We start from the raw sequence: 24186 nt of genomic DNA on the forward strand, positions 1-24186 counted from the left end.
ATGGCATAACAGCCAATAGATTAATTCTCTTTAAGACTGCCATTAATCTGTACCATTCCTTAGACTTGTATGTAAACATCAAATCTAGAATAAACTTTTAGTTAGAATATTAGGAACATTGCTTTTGAATTCTTAATGATACATTCCTGTGATTTGTTTTCAATTTGTAAATAAGAGTGAGAATTTTGCTTCTCATCGCTACTTTTCCTTGTTTTCTCACTCACTTCCTAAAAATCGACATTTAGACCCAACAATTTCTGCAAAGAAAAAAAAATAACCCAAGCTTCACTTCAACCTTATTTTCTTCCTGTTTTCATTTTCTTATCATCTAACAATCTGATTTACTTGTAAGTTGCTTGCTTTTGATCTATTTTAATAACTTAGTGTTATTGACAACATACTTCTTACCTTGTCTGGTTTCTCCTTATTTTCAGTAGGACGAGACTTCTACATTTTTTTCCAATGGGTTAACAGAGACACATTTTCTAGGAACAGAAAGGCTGCAGGATTTAGGGATTGAAAGTAACATGTCTTGTCAAATCATTCGAGGTGGCCCTTGTTTCAGCAAAAACATAACCCAGAACAGTTTTTGTTGTTATGGGGTTTAAGCTCAAACAAAGGGAATCCCAGAATACTTTTATGTGGGGAGGGAAATAAGGCTGGCATGTATCAGTTCCTTTCCCCTCAACAGCTCCCTTCACAGCAAATTGTAAAGAATGAAGCTGGCAAGAACCAGCATGGAAAGAAATCATGTGACCCTGAACAAATGCTTCCAAATCTGAGAGTTGTGAAGAAAACAGCTAAAATTACCTAGGCTTCAGAGGTGGTATTCAGCAGGTTCTGACCATTTCTGGAGAACCGGTAGTGGAAATTTTGAGTAGTTCGGAGAACCGGCAAATACCACCTCTGACTGGCCCTGGCCCCATTTATTCTCTGCCTCCCGAGTCCCAGCTGATTGGCTGAGTCTTCTTTGGTTGCCTTGCACAGGAGAATGGAGCTGGAAAGCAGGCTAGTGGGGTGGGGAGGGAATGGGGATTTTGCAGTATCCTTCCACTGCCATGCCCACAAAGCCAGAACCGGTAGTAAAAATTTTTGAATCCCATCACTGCTAGGCTTGCAATGGAGACCGAGAGTTTAGTTCCTGACTGTGGTGTTCATTATCTGAAGAGCTGAGATTTATTGATGCATCTGACATGAAGACTGACATTCACTCATCCATCCATCTCAAAATTTCCAGCACCAAACTTCATTTCCTCCACTCTGTCTGACAATGTCCCAGAACAGTACAACAGTACCACCTTCTGGCCTGCAACCTTCCCTAACGGGAACGTGTTAGTCCATACGCCGAAGAGAACAGCCCCATTTCATTCTGAACATGACCCATCCAAAACTATTCAATGTAGTATACCCAATAGTGATTGTTTCTAGTATAAAATATAGCATATACAAATAATTGTACAAAGACCTTCCATAACCCACTCTTTCTCTTTCCATTCTCAACCCAGTCTTTCTCTGTCTATTCAACCCTCCTGGTAAAGACAAATGACTAAGCAGTTTGCGAGATTAGATACAGGACTGGCGACTGGGTGGCCTCTATGTTGTAGAACAAGGGTCTTCAAACTTGGCAAGTTTAAGACTTGTGGACTTCAACTCCCAGAATTCCTGAGCTAACATGACTGGAGGAGGAATTCTGGGACTTGAAGTCCACAAGTCTTCAAGCTGTCAAGTTTGAAGACCCCTGTATGTAGAATATAGTCTAAAATAATTCACCATGTATTCCAGTCTTTTACTGGTAGTCCTTGACTATAACCATTCATTTAATGACAGCTCAATGGTGCTGAAAAAAAGTGACAACCAGTTCTTGCTCTTACATTCATTGCACCATCCCCCGTCACATGCTCAAAATTCGAGCACTTGGCAACCAGCATATATTTAGGATGGTTGCAGTGCCTGAGGGTCATGGGATCACCATTTGTGACCTTCCCAGCAGCTTCCGACAAAGGGAAGCTGGATTTGCTTAGCAACCATGTGATTCACTTAACTGCAGTGATTCACTTAACTGTGGCAAAAGGGTCATAAAATCAGGCATGATTCACTTAAAAACCACCTGCAACAGAAATTCTGGCGTCTATTGTGGTTGTAAGTTAAGCACTATGTCATACCCCTGTCAGAATCTGATTCTGAGGGGGAGGCTGAGCACTGACAGGGAGTGGGAATGTGGCTCCAGTAGTTGTGGAAGAGGGCAAGGGCAAAGTCCGGCTGGGCAGAGCAGGGGAGAGGTAGAGCAAGGCAGAGGGAATTTAGAAGATCCAGGCCCACCTCCTCTTCATCCTAGGGCATGCAGGGAGGAACGGAGAAGGGAGCAACGTGAGTTGCATGGCTTACGGGGGAGGAAAGGGCCCTGATTCCCTTCATTAGCTGCAGCTGGGAACACAGTGTTTAAAAAGGGAGTTTGTGCACAGCAACTTGTTGGAAGCAAATCATGAGTTATCTTTTATTGTCAAGGCGTATCTGGGTTACTGGTGTCTTCCCAACTGTATGTGTTTTGTTGGCCTTTGAAGTCTGCAATTCCTTATCCTGCTGTCCAGCTAATTGCTGCAGCATGGTTTATGTGTATTTTCATTTACAGCTTATATGTACTTTGTTTTTGGACTGAATTTCCTCCACTTAAAGACTGTTTTGGGGAGAGTTTTTTCTCCAGCCGAAGGTAACTGGACATTGGGGGCAAAGTTGGAGGTTTTAAAGGGACTTTTCTTACTTATGTGACTGTGTTGCCTTTGTGCCACGCCCCGGGTGATCACAAACTACCTGTATATGTGAACAAGTCATGTTATTTGTCTGACATCCTTTTGAAAAGATGAAAGGAGTTTCCATCTAATGATTCTCTGACATCATCCTGCTAACAGTGGCAAAGAATCCTCCTTAAATGGGGAGGAAACCGTTTTAACAGAAAAAGTAGGGAAATAGTTGCCCATCCACACACAGCCTGGGACAATGTTTAGAGACAGCATTGATTACAGGAGAAACAAATAGAGGACACTAGGTCCACAAGGTTATTGATCATAGGATAATCCTACGTAATTCATGGATCTTGACACATAACATGGTTCCAGCCTGCACAGCTGTTTCCAAGCTATACAAATATAGATGCGAAAATCTTTAGCATGACAGATAGAATATGACTTCCATAGAGAATTAATGAGCTTATTTGGTAAAGTTATGACAATGACTTTTTCTAAAAAAAAAAAAAAAAATCAACAATAGTCCATGTAATTTATGCATTTCTTAACATTTTCTTTTGTGTTTAGATTCTATCCTTGGAACTCTTGACTTAATTATAGTAGCATGTTGCTATGGCATCCAGGAGCCTGGGGTTATACATTATATTATATTTTTATTCTTCATAGATTTTGTTCTTAAACTTGTTCTGGAAAAAAATAAAGATTTCAAGTTTTCTACCTGGTGGTTTGCTATTTCTCATTTCAAATGTCTTCATACTTATTCTTAAATAGGCACCACAGCTATCAGGCATCATTGCCACTAAACAGTTATCAATTAAATTTTGTAAGCAAATCAAAGCAATTTTAATCCAGCATGCATTCAGCCCTTAATATAGCACTTTTATGATATTCTTTTAATTTTGCATAATTGTTGTTGCTCTGAATTTGTACCACAGTCAAGTCTTCAGGATTGGGGCAGGTTATAACTATTGGAAAAGAAAATAAATAAGTGATAATCAGAGACAATGGAATTGGCTGCAAATTGTACTGATGAGCTCAAACATTCAACAGGGTTAACATATTCTGCTAATTAATTGTAGCTTGTCAGTTTACTTAACAAAGTGTACATTTTGTACAAACTAAGCAACTATGGTTTGTTTAACAATAACTTTTTAAAAATGTTATATATACCCCTCACATTTCTTTCCTGCCCCACCTTTCCACACAAGCACACAGAAAGACCTATGTACTGCATATACTCTGGATGTCACACACAAAAAGGTTCCTTAGTGTAGTTAAGGCAAAATTGTACAGTGTAAACAGGAAGCATTTGACATTTTTCAAAGAAAAACCAATAATTTTTCAGAGTAAAACCACACTTAGAAGTGAGAAACTTTACATTTAAGTTGTCATCAGTACTGTTTTTATTTTTAAAAACACCACTTAGCATGCAGCTGATAAAATTTTTAAAAAGTTGTTAAACCAATCACTGTATTTTCAAGGTTTAAGTTGTAATAGCTCTAGATAGATGGATTCCAGTCCTATCCAGCATTTAGCATGGATCTAACATCAGAGAATGGGGTTTATCCTTCAGCATGAAATGTCTTGAGGATGTTTTTAAAAAATCCAGAGACTACCAATCCAGCTAGTTCGGTAATTTTCTTGTTAACTTCTATCAAATTTGGGTGTGTGGGGGTGTGGGTGTGTGGGTGTATACAAAATACAAAAGGAACATCACAATGTCATCTCATGGTTTACAATAATTCCTATGTGTCTCTGGAAATTCTCAATCATCCAGGTCATCTTACTTTGGATAATCAATTAAAATGGTTATTTTTATAGGCAAGGTATTGTATACATGGGCTGCCATTTGTCAGAAATGGTGTAGGGTCTCCTGCTTGGGCGGGGGGTTGGACTAGATGACCTACAAGCTCCCTTCCAACTCTGTTCATCTGTTAATAAATACATACTGAAATCCTGTGCTTAAATTGCAGGCTGAGATTTACTTCCGAGTGGCTATGTTACCAGGATGAGCAACTTTTTTTAGGCTCAGGCTTAATTAATACTTAAATCGAAAACCCTAGGCAGTGCCAGAGTTTGTTACACTAAAAAATAAAAGAAACATTCCAGAAGAAACCTATGGCAAACCATTTGTCTTCCCCCCAACCACCAAAACTGCACGGGCCTATCTACAAAGTCATCAGGAAATCATCAGGAGTTGAGTTCGACCCAAACAATTCTTTACCTTTCAACAGGCCACAGGATACCATATTTGCTAATGTGTGGTGATAGATTATACCTACCAATTCCAACACTTTCGACTTTTATCATCTGAAATGAGTGTTTCTTAAACATATGTTGAGTTGTGTATTTATGAACATCTATTTCTCACAGAAATGGGATTCTGCCTCTAACACACAAGAAGTCAAAACCTATAGAGCCATTTGGAGGCAATACTTGATGTTATTATATCAAATATCTGCAAAAGGGTTCCTATAACAAAGACCAATACAATGAGGAGGGATTACATGAACATTTTGTGTAAAGGAATATGAATGTATGATGTGTAAATAAAGAATGCAACACAGGTACAAGAATGGCGAAAGTGCATTTTTGTGAGAAATCTGACGTATTTTGGAATTACTGGAACTATGGAGGGTGGGTGTGGCTGTTCCACACTGGGCTGACCTCAGACTGGGATGAAGGTTCACTTACCAACATGACAACGATCCTAAACACACAGCCAAGACAACACAGCTTAGTTGACAAGTCTATGAGTGTCCTACAGTGTCACAGCCAGAGCCCTGACTTGAACCCTATTGAACATCTCTGGAGGGACCTGAAAATAGCTATCTACCAACAGTTGCCATCCAACCTGACTCAGCTTGAGAGGATTTGCAAGGAAGAATGGCAGAAAAATCCCCCAGTCCAGGTGTGCAAGGCCTGTCGCCTCATACTCCAAAACACTCAAGACTGATTGCCACCAAAGGTGCTTCCACAAAGTACTGAGTGGAGGGTTTGAATACTTATGCCAATGCGATATTTGAGGGTTTTTTTTCCTTTTTAATAAATTTACATACATTTCTAAACTTCTGTTTTCACTTTGTCATTATGGGGTACCAAGTGCAGATTAATGAGGAAAAAAATGAAGTTCCAAAACTGTAGAATCAGGCTGCAACCTATCAAAATTGACAAAAGTGAAAGGGGGTCTGAATACTTTCTGAATGTACTATACAGTGTAAGACAGCATGTGTGTGTGTGTGTGTGTGTAGGTCTAGGTGTGTTCAGGTCTTTTCCCGTGTAAGATTTAAGAGTATCTTGGTGACGTTTCGGCGAGGTCCCACTTGCCATCCTCGCCGAAACGTCGCCAAGATACTCTTAATCTTACACGGGAAAGACCCGAACACACCTAGACCTACATACCTGTACCCGTGAAATAAGGCTTTTTTTGTCTTGATTGGCTGGCAACATTGTGTTCCTGTATTGGAGGCTTTTAGTGCAGCTTGGCTCCGAGTAAATGGATGGCTATCATTTATTAGGTAGCTAGGTTTCATCTGGGTGCCTGGTTGGGGTGTGTTTAAGCTGGAGGTATCAGGGGGGATCTGTTTGTGCCCAGGTGTTTGCCTGGCTTGTGGTGTGGAGATTTGTTTGTTTGTGAGTGCAGGCTTCCAAACAATTGACAGTCTGGTGGAATCAACTCTTCTATTCATGCTTTCAGGTCTTTTTTCAATCTCTATGGCTTCTCTGATAATTCTGCGGCTGAGGTTTTCTATAGTGGCTAGGGTTTTGGTGCCATTGAAGTCGATGTTATGACCTGTTGCTTTTATTTTTTATATATACACACACACACACACACACACACACTTGCATATGCATACACATATGTATTTATTGGTCAATCATTAAGACACTCCATGACCGCATTGATTATAGCATGCCAGTCCCCCCTTCCCCTAATGTATCCCTAAATTTGCCCAAACCCATATTCACTGTTTCAATGACACACTCTAACCATCCCATCCTCTGCCTTCTCCTTTTCCTTTCAGTCTTTCCCAACATCAGTCTTTTCCAATGAATCCTCATTTGGTAGCCAAAGTACCGTACTTGCGCTTCAGCTTCAGTATCTGTGCTTCCAAAGAAACATGTATACACACATACAGATAGCAGATAATCAGAGTTGGAAGGGACCTTGTTGGTCATCTAGTCCAACCCCCACCCCCACCCAAGCGGGAGACCCTACTCCATTTCTGACAAATGGCAGTTCCATCTCTTCTTGAAAGTCTCAAGTGATGGCCCTCCCACAACTTCTGAGGGCAAGGTGTTCCATTGGTTGATATTCATACATACATACATATACACAAAGTAGACACACACATACAGTCATACATACAAAGCAGACACACATGCATATCCATCCATCCACAAAGTAAACACACACATGCATATTCAGACACATACATGTTCATACATACACAAGACATACATATTTATACATATTCATACACACATGCACGCACACAAAGAAGCAGACATATTTATAAAACACATGCACATCCAAATATTTACCTAACCATACCCTATATAAGGACTGGCAGGGACTGGAAGCCACTAGGGAGAAAGTAGGTGAAGAAAACAGGAGCTAAATACAGGGGAATAGATGGATAGGGTCAGTGATATAAGAAAGGCATGTTGAATTGGTTAAGTACATAATATTATTATTATTGATACCACTATAATTAACATCAATGTAATGAATATTGTTGTAAACATCTTTGATTATTATACCCTAAAAATGTTTGTGTATCCAGTCCACACACTGTTCGACTGAAATTGGAATTTTTATATGCTAAAAAAATAAACTTGGAACAAAAAAAAAAAAGAAAGTAGATAGGTACCCTAATGAAGCTATCTATCCACGTGCGCGCACGCGAGCTACAAATCCCGAGCCGCGCACACCCAATTCCACCCAGAGTGGCAGAGAAGGCGATGCGGGCCCCGCCACCTGGCTAAAGGAGGGGCGGCCGGCGGCGGCACTGCTGCTTTCCCGCTCCCTCTTGGCCCTTCCAGGCAGCCCCCCCTTCGAGAGGCACCGCTGACCGCGGGCGGGTCCTTTCCGCCCTCCTCCGGGAGCCCCCCAGCAGCAGCAGCAGCAGCAGCGTCTCCGCCGCCGCCCCGCCCTGCTCAGACTGCCGGCCCGAGCGCGTCCGGCGGGCGAAGTCAAGCGGCGTCTCTCCTCCGCCCGCTCTCGCGAGATCGGGCAAGGTTTCCGGTGTTGTGACTGCGGGACCGTAAACATGGCGGTGAGTCTCCGCGCCCGCTCGCTGAGGCACCTCCGCATCCGAGGTGAGGAGAACCTGGGCTAGGCCCAGACCGTGGCTGGCGGGCGGGCGGGGAAGGGGAAACGAAGCGAGGACGGCGCTGTCTCCGAGCTCTCCGTCCTCTGTCTTGCCTCAGCCCCGCTGCTCGGCGGCTCCCGGTGCGGCTTCCATCACTAACTGAAGCTCCTGCTCTTGTCTCTCCTTTCTCTCCCCCCCTTTTCCAGGCCGGAACGACAGCGGCGAGGAGAACGTCCCCCTCGATCTCACCCGAGGTAACGGAAGGCCTGCCGAAAGCCAAGCCAAGCCGGGCCGGGAACAATCAACCCCCCTCCACCCCGCCTCCTCCTCTTGGGTTGCCGGCTCCCATTTTCAGAATGGGAGTGAATGGAATCTGGGTCTTGAGGGTGTGGAGGCTCGTCGGGCGAGTCCTCCGTGGGGAGAAGTGGGAGGGTCGCCTAAAGAGCACTGGGCAGCCGCTCCTCCCTTTCTCGAAGCGTCTCCCTTCGGAGATGGAAAGGTTGCCAATACACAACCGCCTCCTCCCTTACTTAAATCTTAAGCTTGTTTATTAGGATGGTTGGACAAGTCTCCCCCCCACCGCTCCTCCTCCTCCCTCCCTTATTTAAAACTAAGCTTGGTCGGAGTGGTTCACTTCCCTGTGAGTAATATTTCATTCAGCCTGGTTGCGGTGTCTGAAGCGGACTTGTGGAGTGAATTAGTTCCTCAATGGGAAGCCCGGCCTTCTTCCCATTACTGGTCTGAGCAAATTTGCAAGACGGTTGGCTCTGAAGAAATAAGCCTTCTCGTACACTCTGGGTGTGGGTGTGTGTTTGTGTCTTACCACCACGGGTTGCAATGGCGTTTTTTTTTTTTTTAAACCCTGCTTAAAATAAGTTGGTATTTGTTGGGCCTCTTGAAAAAGGGAGGGAATGTGAAGGTTGGGTTGAAAGAATGAAAGGCAAACAGGTCTCTTTTTTTAAAAAAAATCTACCATGAAAATAGTGACAGTCATGGTGTTTTATGGCAGGGCTATATATGCTAGGGATGCTTCACTCTGGTGGGTTGCTTGCTGAGATAGTCTTGATGTGGGAGGGGGGAAGCATGAGGACAACAAGTAGCTATTGACAATTACTGTATTGCTATTCTCTCCATCCTAGATTGTTTGTGCAACTTAATCTATTTCAGGTTCATTATTTAATCTCAGCTTGCTGTTGATGGCTATTAGCAGCCCTTAAAGCACGTTTGAGTGCTTATGCTAGCACTATATAAATCTCAATGGTCTTTCTGAAGGCTTTCTGCCCCCCTCCTACACTCAGCTTGCAAATTGATTTGGTGAGTCAGTCTACTTGGAAATAGGCCTCTTTTGCGCTTAAGCTTGTTGATAAGCTATAAAAGCTTCCCTAACTGACAGTCTCCATAGATAGGCAAAAACTGTGTTCTACCATGATTAGATGTGGATATTAAGGCAAGGTGGCAGCTGGAAGTATCATCATAGTAACATTTTTGAAAAATTCAAAATTTTCAGAGATAATTTATAGGAATATATATGTTTTTTTCAAACTTAGAATATACAGTTGTAGTAAAACATGTTATTGGCATGCTATCTAAACAAAACAGTACTCAGTATAACATTTCATTGCTTGTTATTTAGCATATTTATATTCAGTATTACGTACATACTCCTTAAGGCAGTATCTATTATATTAAAATAATACAAATTACAGTACAAGAAAAACTCAGAAGTTATATACATTAGTCTCAGGATTGTTTTCATAGCAATGTGTTCTTTCTGGAATAAATAAACTCTAGCTTTTCTTCATTAATCCAAATTGATGGAACAGAGCTGTTTTTTCTTTTTCCATCATGCTTTTTCTGGGAGGCAGAGTTGCAGTTGGTCACTAATAAATGGCAAACTCACATTTGTTTTAGATACAGTTTTGGGTAGATAAAATAATAGATTCTAGCATGCCGCATATTAGGATTTGCAAATCCTTTGTAAACTGAATGGGATATTTGATACAGTCTTGTTTATCAGAAAAAAGAATTAGAATAAGTGTATAAGCTTCTGACAAAATATGTAGTACAAAGAATAGTACAGGATAAATCCAGAAATGCACAATGAAATCCATAATTTTAGTTCAACTGATCGAAATGGTTCTACTGGAAACTAAATGACATAATGCAAAAAGATACTGTTTATTCACACAGGGCATGTGATTTCGATGTTTGGACATTACTGCAGTGATTGCTGGACTTCACGATGGACGTCTTCATACTGCAGTTATAAAATCTAAATTGGGGTTAAATTGTTTAGAAAATGACATTCAATGGAGAAAATGTTGGTTTAATTTAAATGGTACAATTCAAAAAATATTATAGATTGTGTCCAGATACACATTTTGATATGCCAATTTTCTAGATTATTGAAGGAAAAATATACTGAAGTATCTTAAATGTCAAATAGATTCTAGAGATCTTTTGACAACTTTTATGAGAATACTGAAAATGTATTGCACAGGAATGTTTTGTTTCTCTTGTGTATTCTATTCTCTTATTACAAGTACGTTTACTGCATAGTGTAATATATTCTCTTTCTTCAAATTTGCTTATATGTGTTCATGAAAGCGGTTCAATGATCCTTGGATAATAGTGGTTAAATAAGTCCCCTACTTTTGATTTTTTTTACTTTGAATGGTGAAAGAAAGATTGAAGAAAGCTAGATATGTTTAGCAGAATGGTCAGAAAGATAATTTGCATATTTTAATTCATGGTTAAGTAATACATAATTAGCAGTATTAATTATACAAGTAGTACTTTTAAGTTCCTTTACAGGTGATGCAAAGTGGTGTCTGTTGCATTTTTGTCTTTATTCTGTGAGATCCTAGTCCCTGGGTTGTATCAGTTAGACAAAATTGTCTTGTAGAACTTAGGAAGCCTACCGTTTTTTCACAGTGCTCTATCAAACCATACTACCCCAAAGTAGATTAGATTTTACCTTGCGGGTCTTTGGGAAAGCTATTTAGACCTGGGTATTTTCCAGGCTGGGGGTGGGGTCAAATAATTATAGAAATTGAAACCAGATGTTGCTGATTTTCTTGGTTGCCATAATATCTTGTCCGTTTAAAAAAAATAAATCAGTGGCTATATGGTTTAACTTATCAGCTGCCCTAAGTTGTGTTTATGAGATGGTGACCATATAAATTGACTGAAATAAAGGCAATCAATAAAACAGGAATACGCTGCTTTGGTGATATGTTACGTCTTTCCTAAGAAGGAAGACTTAAAAGACCAAAAAAATGAAGAAAGACCATGCAAACTACTTGGATAGTTCTTTTCATTTTTACATATAATATGCAGGTCACCTACAATTCCTTTGAATAGGCTTCAATAACCTAGAAATGAACATTTACATAAAGTTGGATGGCTGAAAAATAATGGATAATGTGGGAAATCCACAATATCAAAATTTGTGTGTATGAATTTAAACTTTTGAATATCACATTGGAATAGTAATTCTGTATTGTCAAAATGATTTATGTTTGTGTGTGTGTGGTTTATTTTACTGAGAGCTTTATGGATTTTAAATTTTAAAACTTACATGATGGGTGACAAATAATATGTGGCATTCCTAATTGAGTACCATTAGGACATTTTGTAATCCAAAAAAAAAAAAAAAACAGAACATCTATGAATACTATTTATAAACAATCACAGTCTCGGAATTTTTCTGACAATATAATTTTTATAGAAGCACAAAGAAGATGAGAAGGCTGTCTCATGGCAGGATATGGGAAATAAATCCCATGCTTCTATAGAGCTACATGAATTCAAAGACTTAGGAATGAAGATAGAGTCAACATCTATTCCAATAGAATTTTATTTCCTACAGTAATTCTCTTAATGGAAATCAAACTAGTCAATTTAAATATCCAATCCATTTAATTAAATATCCATTTAATTCTGTTGTGTCTTATTCAATTGCCAACAGTCTTACAGAATTTTATTAAAAGAACTGCATTGATGACTTAAAATTTATTTTAAAAATTCTTTTAAAAACTGCATTTAAAAAATAGTGAAGGGGATTTACTGTAAGTTTAAACCTGTGGTTGTGTTTAGAAGCTTTGGTCTCAAACTTACTTTCTTTCTTAGTAATTTGATATTTCTCACTGTGGTCTGATATTTTCTTCTCTCATTATTTATTTATTTTTACTCTTGCTATAGGAAGGGGATGAAAGCTGCTTACAATCATGCTTGGAGTAAACAGCAAGCCCCAGCACATATATTTTCTATCCCATATTTTTATTCCCAAGTGAATAAAATACATTTTAATGCATTTGTTAGATTTATATCTTGTTTTTTTAAATTTAGAAACTTTATTATGTATCAGGGATGTCAAACTCACATTATAGTGGCATCATGTGATGTATAGGGACTTCTTTCCCCTTTGCTAAACTGGGCGTGGGCATGGCCAGCCCGTGACGCATCCAGCCCATGGGCTGGGAGTTTGACAGCCCTAGTATATATGATCTTCCTTCCTTCTATTTTTCTTCACTAAAATTACCCTATAAAGTGAGAGCAAGTGATTGATTCAAACCCAACTAGTTACCTTTGATGATAGAGCTTGGATTAACACCTGCTGCTAGTCTAACATTCAAACTGCTATACCACACAGAACTCTGTGGTAACAGTTAAAGGTATTGGCTGATTGGGGATATGAATCAACGTGTATCTTCAGGTATAAATGATGGCTCAGAGTCTAGTTTATTTGCAGTAAATATTAGATAAAAGTATGATGCAACAAGAAATATAGAATTGAAAATGAATATAACAAATACTAAAGTAATCTTGCTATAACATTTTGAACCATTTGAAGTTTCTGAGAAAAGCTATAGGTAGAATGCATTATAGGGTATTAGTGACTCGATCTGCAATTGATAAAAACTGGAATAGCTGATGCAGCAAACTTAAATGCTTCTGGATTATGAAGCAACCATTTCAAGCATTGAAATGTTTTCTTTAGCAACAAAACAAGTATAATGCCTTGGTTGTTATTTTTAAGATACCATTATAGCTAATATGATCTCTCCTCGCAGCATAGACATGAGTGGATTGCTTGATTAGGTGCCATTAAGTTGGTGTTTAACGCTTAAAATGACATGAATTACTTTTTTTTTTAAAAAAGTTCTGTTTTCATTTGTCTCAATGAAGATGCCAGGTGACAATTGCAAGACTTTCTGAATGTGGTTATCCATTAATTCATTTTATTTCATTAATTTTTTTATGTAACATTTTCATGTTTCATGCAATTCACATACAAGTGATGTACAATGGTAAATTTGTTAAACAAATGTGCAGTTTCAGGGCAACCCCATGTAAAGTACATTGCAGTAATCTAACTGGTTGGTATTGAGGAATGAGTTACTATAGCTAGGTATCCTTGCAGTAAGAAAGACTGAAACTGTACTATCCAGAGCTAAACTTAAATTCTTCTGGCTATTACCAGACTTCAGGCAGAAGATATGAATCCAGAAGAATTACAGTGTACAAGCAGCAATTCTGTCTTATGTGGGTTCAAATTTTCTGTTATCTCTCATCCAAGTCTTCACAGGCTCCATGCAGTTATTTGTACACAGGGTCCCTCTGTGAGGAAGATGGGCAGTTTCTAAATATGATAAATAAGGAACATCAAGCACATCTCTTACAGTGTGGGGTAGCAGTGTATAATTAGGCATCACCAGGATACCACTATCATCTGAAATTGTCATATGACTTCCTCTATCAGTTTACTATAGATGTTAAAACACAATGAGGGGAGAATTGAATCGTAGCACTCCATCCAATAGTAGCTATTGGTTCAATCTCTCCTCCTACCTGCTATGGCAGACTGAAATTGTCCATTGAGAAAGGAGTACAATCATTGCAAAACAATACCTCCTATCCCCAATTGCAGGTGGTCCAACAAGATACCAAGAACAATGGTGTCAGAGGCTACAGTCCAATTCACTTACTTAATTTTCAAAATGTTTGGGACCATGCTACATAACCGATGTACACCTGCTCCTTGTAATATATCATACATGCCTTTAAAGCTTTGTGACCAGAGGATATTTTATTTCTACTTTGAGAAAAGACAAATAGAACTGCATTTTTGCTGTTAATTTGATCAAGCTGGAATATTTCTATTTTGCAGAGCCTTATTGAGAAAGCACAGGTATTCCTCATTTAGCAACTGTGTAGTACTGTGATTACTCTTAGTTATGAGAGTGATGAAGTAATTTTGAAACCAGTCCTTGCATTTTTGACCTTTGCAGGTCTATAAATCAAATGAAAGCTGATCATAAACATGGTTGCAGTTTGCTTAGTGATCACTTCACTTACTGACTGAGTTGCTGGTCCCAGTTGTGCTTGCTAAACAAGGACTATCTGTAGTTTGATTTATTGTTTTGCCAGTGAAATAATATTTTCTAACTTATAACTCTATGAACTTGCTATTGAAATCTAAATAATTTTATAGCAAAATTATTTGAATCTAGAATTATTTTGGTAATCATCTATATATATAAAAGCGAAATACCACTTGCACATCATCACAAAATCTCCAGAACGGTAAAGCCTACAAACTTGAAATTTGGCACATATGTTCCTCTTGGCTTCTAGGTGCTCGCTAAGACAGGATTTTTCGAAATGACCATCAGAGCATTAGTATTTTGTATATTATTAACACACTCTGATGCTAAGGAGTTCTACTCCCCCTCCCCACCTGAAAAGAAATCTGTTCCAAATGCAAAACACAAGCAGAGGACAGGAGTTTCAGTTTCAATTTTAGTTTCATAGCAGCAGCCAACTTTAGTACAGAACAGTTGAATTAAGCCACACCCAGGCTCCTTGCTATCTCCTTGCTCACACAGCAAATACTGTTTCAGTTTCCAAACAGCCCTCAATTCTCACACACTGACAGGATGCTAGCTAAATGAATACCGATAGATGCTGGTAGGCAGAGGCAGATTTCCCCCCCCCCCCTTATTTTCCTCCCCATAAACTAAGCCTGCTCACATAGTTTCGTAGCGAAGCACGAGTATCCAGCTAGTGTTCTGATAAATGCTCAAAACAAAATATATATCACCCATATTATATTGTTGGTGTTAAATTGTAGGACAGCAATTTGTTCCATCTATCATGCATCCTTAAAATTAAAGATTATAATGGTGGTATTTTTATATCAATATTATAAACTCTTTATAATCTCTTGTTTGTAGCTTTTGCTTTTTAAATTTTATAAAATGTTTTTTGTCTTCCTATTTTTTCTCTTTCTCATACTTTTTACATTTTCTATGGAAGCGCTCTTCTCATTTTGTAAAAGAAACTTTGGAATCTCAAAATTTTCTATTTAGAAAATAATTTTAAAAAAAAATTCTTTCACCAAAATTTTTAATTTTACGTATTATAGCAGTAACAAAATAATAAGATTTTTTTATCAGTACTCTTTGAGTCAATAACTGTTCAATTAACAGTGGTTTAAAGTTTCAACATCATCGGAAAAAGTGACAACCGATTCACACACTTGCAACCATCGCACCACTCCTGTGCTTAATCCAGTGGTGGGATTTAATTTTTTTTACTACTGGTTCTGTGGGCGTGGCTTGGTGGGCGTGGCAGGGGAAGGATATTATAAAATCTCCAGTCAGAGGGGGTATTTGCCAGTTCTCTGAACTACTCAAAATTTCCACTACCAGTTCTCCAGAATTGGTCAGAACCTGCTGAATACCACCTCTGCTTACATCGCATTTCGGACACTTGACAACCAACTTTCATTTATGACTGGTTGCACTGTCTGGTGGTCATGGGATTGTCATTTGCTACCTTTTTTTGCCAATTTCCAGTAAAAAAACCAAAAGCAAATCATTGGATATTTGCTAAACACCTGCTGACTCACTTAACAACTGCAGTGATTTACTTAATGACTACCATAAAACTTATAAAATTGGGTCTGACTCAACTTACAACCACACCATCTAACAGTGGAAATTCTGGTCCCAATTGTCATTAATCTGATAACTATTTGTACTGGATTGATGATAGCCAAATATATAATATTGTTCTGTACCATAGCAGTATATTATAGGGTGACTAACATAAAATAAAAGTGATTTATTTTTCAGTCTTCAATTCAGCTTGAACATTTTTTTGATCAGAAAAAGGCACAAATGTATAAATAACAAAATAACAGTACAGAATAAATTTGTGTCAAAACATGGCAGGAATTCTCAACATTAAACATTAAGATAATTTAAAGAGTTACATTGTGATCTAAGGGATACATTTTTTATTGTTTTGGGAACTATATAGTTTCTCTAACTGTATCTGTGTCTTATTTTTCTTGTAGACCCCTCCGATAACTTGAGAGAGATTCTTCAAAATGTGGCCAAATTGCAAGGGGTTTCAAATATGAGAAAACTTGGCCATTTGAATAATTTTACAAAGGTAAGTAATTTAGTGACTATTACAACATTATATTTTTATTAGTGCATCAAAGAATATTTGTTTTAGAAAAATGATGGTTGAATGATGTAGCAATGGGATGATAACAGGGGTGGTATTCAAATTTTTTAACAACCGGTTCTGTGGGTGTGGCTTAGGTGGTGGGCGTGGTTTGGTGGTCATGTTATTGGCTGGGCGTGGCCAACTCAATATCATTCACATCGAGGCACGCATCTCCTCGCCTGGCCTCTCATGACTGTGGGGATGCTGCAACAGTCATAAGTGTGAAAAATGGTCATAAGTCACTTTTTTCAGTGCCATTGTAACTTTGAATGGACACTCCACACAAGCAAAGTACCAGCAAAGGAGGGGGAAAAAACTCCAGAGATGTTCCTGAGACAGGAAGTCTAGTCCTTCCAAGCATGTAACAAGGGTCAACGGAGAAGCAGTTTCTGTAAGCAACACCAGAATGTTTCCTTCCTGCCTTCCTTACAGGATTAGGCCAGTAATTTCTTCTAACAACCAGTTCTCCAAACTGCTTAGAATGTTAACAACCGGTTCTAGTGAATAGGTGCTGGTAGAATCCCTGGTAGAATCTGGTAGAATCTTACCCCTGGATGATAATGTCATCAAGTAGTAAGGGGATTGCTAAATTGTTTTAAATTACTTGGATATCCACAATTTGCAGAGCCTGAACAAATATGCCACAAATATGCTGTGATAATGAACGATAGATAGGTAGATAGATATAGATTCTTATGAAGGGTTATGAAGCAGTGAGTTGAACCTGAGGCTGTTACATGTCTACCTTTTGCAGATACAGGCATGTTGGAGGATCTGTTCACCCATATAATATATTTTTAAGATAGAAATTGAGATGTTGGAAATTAATGACTTATTTAGTTCTATTGACTAGGATTCTAGGCAAGGTATAACATGTAGTAACTAATAAAATAATAAAATAACAATATATTGTAATTCCAAATAAGACAGATTAATAAAAAGCATTCATCTGCCAGTGGTTCTACATTGATCAGTTTTCAAAAAGCCAGTTAATTTACACCATTCTGGCAAACTATGAGAGGCGAGCCATGTGTGCTTTGGGATAAGTTATTTCAAAGGAGGGAGATCTCATAGGGAGATCTCCCTCCTTTAGAATAGAATAACAGACTTGGAAGGAACACATAACACCTGCTCAAGCAGGAAACCCTATACCCGTGATGGCAAACCTATGGCATGCGTGCCACAAGTGGCATGCAGAACCACTTCTGTCGGCACATGAGAGGTTGCCCGGAAGAGTGCCACTGCGCATATGTGCATTCTCCCACCAGCCAGCTGATTGTCGGGTATCTGCTGCGCATGCACGGGGGAGATGCGCATGCATGCGCAGAGGCATGTGTCATGCAGGGGGTTGTGTGTGCATGCACAGAGGCATGGTGGGTTGCAGGCACATGCACAGGGAGTGGGGAAGTTGTATGTGCATTGCATCATGGGTGCAGGCATGCAAGTGCACTTTTGGCACACAACGTGGAAAAGGTTAGCCATTGCTGCCCTGTACCATTTCAGACAAATGGTTGTGCAATCTCTTCTTAAAAACTTCCAGTGTTAGAGCATTCACAACTTCTGGAGGCAAGTTGTTCAACATTCACTAGGAGGGTAGCTGAGTCTACTGTTGTGTATCCCAAGGGGGATGGTTATGGCACAGAGTGTTTATTGTTTTTTATTATTTTATTTATTGGCTTAATGATTTTTATAAGCTGCCCAGAGTTGCTTACGATGGGCAGCCATAATATAATTCTTTTAAATAAAATTCATTATCGAGCTCCCTTCAGCTTTGTGAACCTTGTCACAGCAGTTGTTCCCTGGTCTCCTATATTGTCAGGCAAAAGTTATTTCTAAAGTACTCAGACTCTTGAGTTGTATGGTATATAATAGATAACAACCATCACTTTGAATTGCACTTGATAACCAGAGTAAGTCCCTAATACAAATTTTGTTCATAGACATTGAACAATGTTAGCTCAAGGGCATATGACACTCCTGAGATACATTGACTGCTGGTATCATGTGCTGCCTTTTTGCATTTTTAGAATCATTCAGAAGAAAGGCCGTATTGTTGCCCCCAAGGCTTTGATGCCCTAGGTCAATTCAGACTAAAGCTCTCCCTGCTTTTATTTTATATATTAGCTTATTTTATAAACTTTCTTCACAAAACTAAGCACATAAAGTGGAAGAGAAGTGTCTACATTGTCTGTTATTTGAGCTGCTCTCTTACACTTTTACTTCAGAGGTGTCAATGCATTTTGTCAGTTTTATGGTATTTAAGGCCCAGGATACATTTTTCTTGCCACTGTTTAATGGAGCTAATAACCTAATTTGATATTGAATAATGGAACTTTGGATAAAACAGTAGCAGTGAAGGAGGGTTCAGAATAATTTTGATGTTATTCTCTTCATCTGCAGTTTGTTAAAGTAACGATTAAGATTTGACAATGGGAACAGGGATTTCTGGAAAGAGGTTTAATCTTTTCTCCAAAATGGTGCAGAAAGAGACTCTGAAGATGACCAAAGCCAGCTTTTCAGGAAAAAGTCTGCTATCTTGGGGAGCAGGGAAGCTGTTCCAGTTACCAAAAACCTCATGCCACTGGGTGAATGAAAAATTTGAGAACATGCATAGTAGTACTAGTCGTGTTGAATACAGTTAAGTTGTGGGTATGGTCTAGCATTACCAAAAAAAAGGCAGGTTCATTTAATAGCATTTTTTGCAAGATTAACAGAGATGGTTCAGAAATTCTTTGTGCCTATATCCACATGAGTGTACAAATGTATTCTGTTTCATTTTTTATAGTATTTTACTAGTATTCAAGTAAACAGCTTCTGTAGAATTCTCCACCCAAATTTCCCTCTACTGTCAAAATAGGTTTGAAATACGGAAGGATGGTGGATTATACATATGTCCAGTTTCTTTCTTGCATTGCTTTTATTCTGTTTAGACATAATTTTTAATATCTCAATCATATTCCTAATATCAAAAGAGCTGCCTCCAAGTTTTATGCAGGGATTCTTAGGTTTATTGGAATATTACTGTGATTAACTTGATGGTAGTTTTTAAAAGAAAAAAGGAAATACGTGAAACAAATGTTTCTGATATATTGTAATTTAGAAATTCTGTGAATTAAATAAGTAAAACTGTGATGCTTCATGTAGTAAGTCACAATTAAACTTCCCAAAGTTCTTTAATCTTCTTAAAAATAATATTTTCAGCAAGCCATAATTATGTGACTTCATTGATACTGTGGAGACCATATGGAGGCAGTCTGACAATTATGTTTTATATAATTCAAGAACTGCTTTTGAATTAGGAGCTGCGACGGCGCAGTGATTAGAATGCAGTATTGAAACAAAATTATATTGGTGACTTTTGCTTTAAAAGTGGTAGTAGCTTTGCCAAAAAAATGAATTAGATAAAGATGCGAGTGATAATATTTTTTTTAAAATTCAAGATTGTGTAGAGTTGATGTTTGCAGAGAAACCAAAGAATTCTTACATTTTTTAAATTTGTGTCTTTTAAGGTAGTTGGAGTAATTAAGTTAATTTTAGAATTTTGCATACATCTGAAAAATAAAGAATGTTTCAGTCAATCCAGATATCAATAGCTTGGTTTTTTAAAATCATCTTTCAAAATTTAATGTTAATGACAATAATTCAACCAGGCTATTTCTTTCTCTTCTAATAATATCCTGGAAAAATGTTCAGGTTGGTTAATTGGGAAGCAGTGTAGATGTGAGGAAACGGTTGGTTGAACTTGCTTATTGAAAATTGTTTTAATTCTGTTGTTGAAAGTACTGAAATTTATATCTTGCAGCTTCTTTGTAATGCTGGTCATACTGAAGAAAAATTAGGTTTTACTTACGAAGATATCATCATATGGTAAGTGTTATCTGTTGTAAATAGTAATCTGATGATTGGAATTCTGGATTAAAGTAATAACAAATCAGAAAGTGGTTTTATCCAGAGAAGATGGTTTGTGATAGAATTAGAACAAAAGGCTAGAAATTCTAAGTTGTATTGGGTGATAAATGTGGAAAGGGATTAAGTTGGATTTAAACTGAGCACGTCTTCAGATCCAACAATAGTAATTGTGAGCAGTAATGATTATTAGGTTGATTGTTACTCCTGTCCCTGATGAACAGTTGGGATTTATGCCCAGCTGATATCTTAAACATAAGCTTTTTATATAATATATCCTGTTTACTGTTAAAGACCTGAAAAAAACCCTTTAAAATTATTTTTGTTTAAAATAACCAGACTTTTACTAGCTACACATTGGAATAGTAAAGAATTTAAATCATTATAAACAGTGGATCAGCAGATAAATACTACAAAATATGCTGTGACTTGAACTATTTTTAAAACAGTAAGTATGTAATACGTTATAGTGGTCAACATGACATGATAGTAGTCCTTGATTTGCAACCACAATTGAGCCCAAAATTTCTATGGTTGTAAGACATTTGTTAAGCGAGTTTTGCCCCATTTTAGAAACCTTTCTTGCCACAATTAAGTGAGTCATTGCAGTAATACGGCTGTTCAGTGAACTTGTCCTCCCCATTGACTTTGCTTGTCAGAAGGTCGCAAAAGGGGATCACATATCCTTGGGACACAGCAATAGCCATAAATATGAACCAGTTGCCAAGCATCTGAATTTTGATCACGTGATCATGGGGATGTTGCAATGCTGTGCTAAGCTTCATAACTGAAAAATGGTCATAAGTCACATTTTTCAGTGCCATTGAATCTTTGAACAGTCAAGGGAGGGAGGGAGAGGGTTACCTGTATTTTCTTTTGGAGGTGATAGAGAAACTTAGTATTTTACATGCATTTCCTTTGCATTTACAGCTAAGGTGAACAATAATGTCTTACTTATCCTTTACTACTAACAGAATTGAATACAGTGTAGTGCTATATTAAAACTCAGAAACAAATTTGACAAGTCCCATTTTATTTTGTATATTAATAATAAACATCTGTTAAAGATGTCAAATAGGTATTATTGACCTTACCTATATCTTACAATTGGACATTTGATTAAAGATTTAACTTTGTTTTTTAAATTTTTTTAAATTATATCGTGTTTACGGGATTTAATTTACGGGATTTAATTTAAGAATGACCGCAATGCCGTATTTTAAATCTGGTTTCTGAAAAGTCCTCTAGAACAGAGTTCTCCAACCTTGTAGCAACTTTAAGACTTGTGGACTTCAACTCCCAGAATTCTTCAGCCAGCTCTGCTGGCTCAGGAGAATCTGGGAGTTGCAAAGTCCTAAAAAGTCCTCTAGAACTTTGATAGTATAAACTTAACAACTGTCTGCACTCTTAAAGGCCGTCATAAGCGTAGAAAAAAAGCACAGTTCTTTTTAGAAGTTGCAAACATGATTCCATGTGCTTTTTTACCCAGTTGGCATTCTTCTGACTTTCAAAATCTTAAATGTGCTAAGCTGAAAACCTCTGGGAAAAATTTGATATACCAGCGTAATGTTGAAAACATTTAGCTTTGTAGTGATTTTTACTCCATAATGATTTCACTTTTGATCATTCTGATATCAAATGAATCCAGACAACAGAAAATAGTACTTTTTAAGTGTAAAGTTAATGGATTTTTACTGGCTATAAAATGGAATAGCCAAATAATGTAAATCTTAATAATTTTTTTGAAAAAGCTCCCAAGGTCATCTAAAAACACATGTCACTAGGCCATGTGTTTCAAAGAGGTCTATCTCCTTAATTGAAAACAGTGAATAATTTGCCTTTGTTTGTATTCTTACAACTATAGACATGAGCTTTGGGAGAAATTAAGCTCTTTACAACTTTTTAATGAAAGAAACAAAAAAATTAATTGGGATTGATGGGTTAATTGTTAAAAACTTTTGCAACTTTGGAGTTATATAATTCCTTTAATGTTGCAGAGATGTTTTTTTGTGTGGTAGTTTTGATTTAGTTTCAACAATAAATATCTACACCAAAGTGTAAAATGTTTTATGTTTGTGTCATTCTCTAGATTCATACTGTATTATTCTTTTTAATTTGATTAAATAAATAATACATTAAATATTCAATAATATTTCAGTCACATAGGAATTTATACATTATTAGCTGCTGCTGCTGCTGCTGTAGATATTGTAAAAACACATTTTGGATGCTGTAGTGTTAAAAATAGTTAGACGAAGGAAGTTAATCACATAAAATGGGTTTGAGGAATATAAGTTGGATATATTTTGATCATTTATAGCCTGAATGACTTATTTATCATCACAGTTTGCGGTTAGCTTTATTAAATGAAGCGAAAGAGGTGCGAGCAGCAGGACTCCGAGCTCTTCGATATCTTATCAGAGACTCCAGTATTTTACAGAAGGTATTAAAACTGAAAGTGGATTACTTAATAGCCAGGTAATTACCAAAATAATACTGAAATAATGTGATTTGGAACTGCTTGGATTTTTCATAAGTATCGGTTGTTTATATGGCCCATCAACAGTGTCCATTTGTATTATTAAATGACCCATCAACAGTGTCCATTTGTATTATTAAATTTGTAATTAGACCTTCCTCCAACTGGAATCATGTTCTTTATGTTAGGGGTCCCCGGCAGGCCACGGACTGGCACTTGTCTGTGGCCTGTTAGGAATTGGGCTGCACAGCTGGAAGTGAGCAACAAGCAAGTGAAGCTTCATCTGTATTTGCAACTACTCCCCTGCACTAGTATTACCACCTCAGCTCCACCTCAGATCATCAGGGATTAGATTTCCATAGGAGTGTGAATCCTGAATTGTACATGTGAGGGATGTAGATAGTATGCTGTTCTTCCCCTCTCCCCCCATCCGTGGAAAATTTGTCTTTCACAAAATTGATTCCTGGTGCCAAAAAAGTTCGTCACCACTGCTTTATGTATATTCAATGTTTGTACAGGATTCATGTATATACAGAAATTCTGCTTTCAATCACATAAGCCAACATATAGAAGCATTTGGGAACATTAGCCACATATTAGTCTAATAAAAGCATCTACAGAGTCTGCTGTATATTTTTGTGACTCTTGTGTTGTTCCTTCTGTTGATATAATCTTGTTGATACTATGATTTGGAACAATAAAGTTACAGTCATTTATAAGTGAATGGCCTGGAACAGTTCATGATGGAGGCTTTGAGGCAAATGTAGGTCATCCTCTGCTTACGATGGGTTGTTTAACAACTGTTTGAAGTTAAGATGGGAAGGGTGCATTATGGTCTATAAAGCACTTCTGGCCATTGTAAAATGTTGCCCCTCCTTCCCCGTGGTCATATGATTGTGATCCTGGGTGCTTGGTAACCTGTTCCAAGTAAAGACTGGTTGCTAAGCGCCTCACAATCATGTGATTGCCATTCAGAATTTTCTCCACTGACCTCCCCAGAAAGTCAGTAGGGAAGCCAGCAGGGAAAGTTGCAAGCTGCTCTCACCTGTACCAAGCATTCCTCATCCCCTCCACGCGTGTGGGGTGGATAGATGGAAATCCATTGGGCTGCAGAAACGAAGCTCCGATCTTCAGATCTGATCTTTGTTTCTGCAACCCGCTGCAGGAGTGTCTTTCTGTGAATGGGAAGAGGGGTACTCCTTCACTGGATTGGAGTAATGAA

The 24186-nt window shown here is 38.0% G+C and overlaps 1 protein-coding gene across 3 annotated transcripts in view; it reads left to right on the forward strand.

Annotated features, from left to right (window-relative positions):
• Nucleotides 1–7981: 7981 nt before the first annotated feature.
• RICTOR (RPTOR independent companion of MTOR complex 2) overlaps nucleotides 7982–24186 on the forward strand; it is a 46752-nt gene continuing 30547 nt past the window's right edge. For 2 of the 3 annotated variants that reach the window (XM_026666427.2, XM_087958494.1), the window contains exons 1-5: nucleotides 7998–8063; nucleotides 8263–8310; nucleotides 16422–16519; nucleotides 20382–20446; nucleotides 22832–22963. In XM_026666427.2, the coding sequence (XP_026522212.1) occupies nucleotides 8015–8063; nucleotides 8263–8310; nucleotides 16422–16519; nucleotides 20382–20446; nucleotides 22832–22963 (392 nt within the window). In that variant the 5' untranslated portion in view covers nucleotides 7998–8014. Of the gene's footprint in view, nucleotides 8064–8262; nucleotides 8311–16421; nucleotides 16520–20381; nucleotides 20447–22831; nucleotides 22964–24186 lie in introns of all 3 variants that reach the window. The other variant, XM_026666426.2, reaches the window with a different exon arrangement.

This window comes from Notechis scutatus, chromosome 2 (genome assembly GCF_049901735.1).
Source record: "Notechis scutatus isolate UNSWTSFEM ecotype Mainland chromosome 2, rNotScu1.2, whole genome shotgun sequence".
Classification (NCBI taxonomy): Eukaryota; Metazoa; Chordata; class Lepidosauria; order Squamata; family Elapidae; genus Notechis; species Notechis scutatus.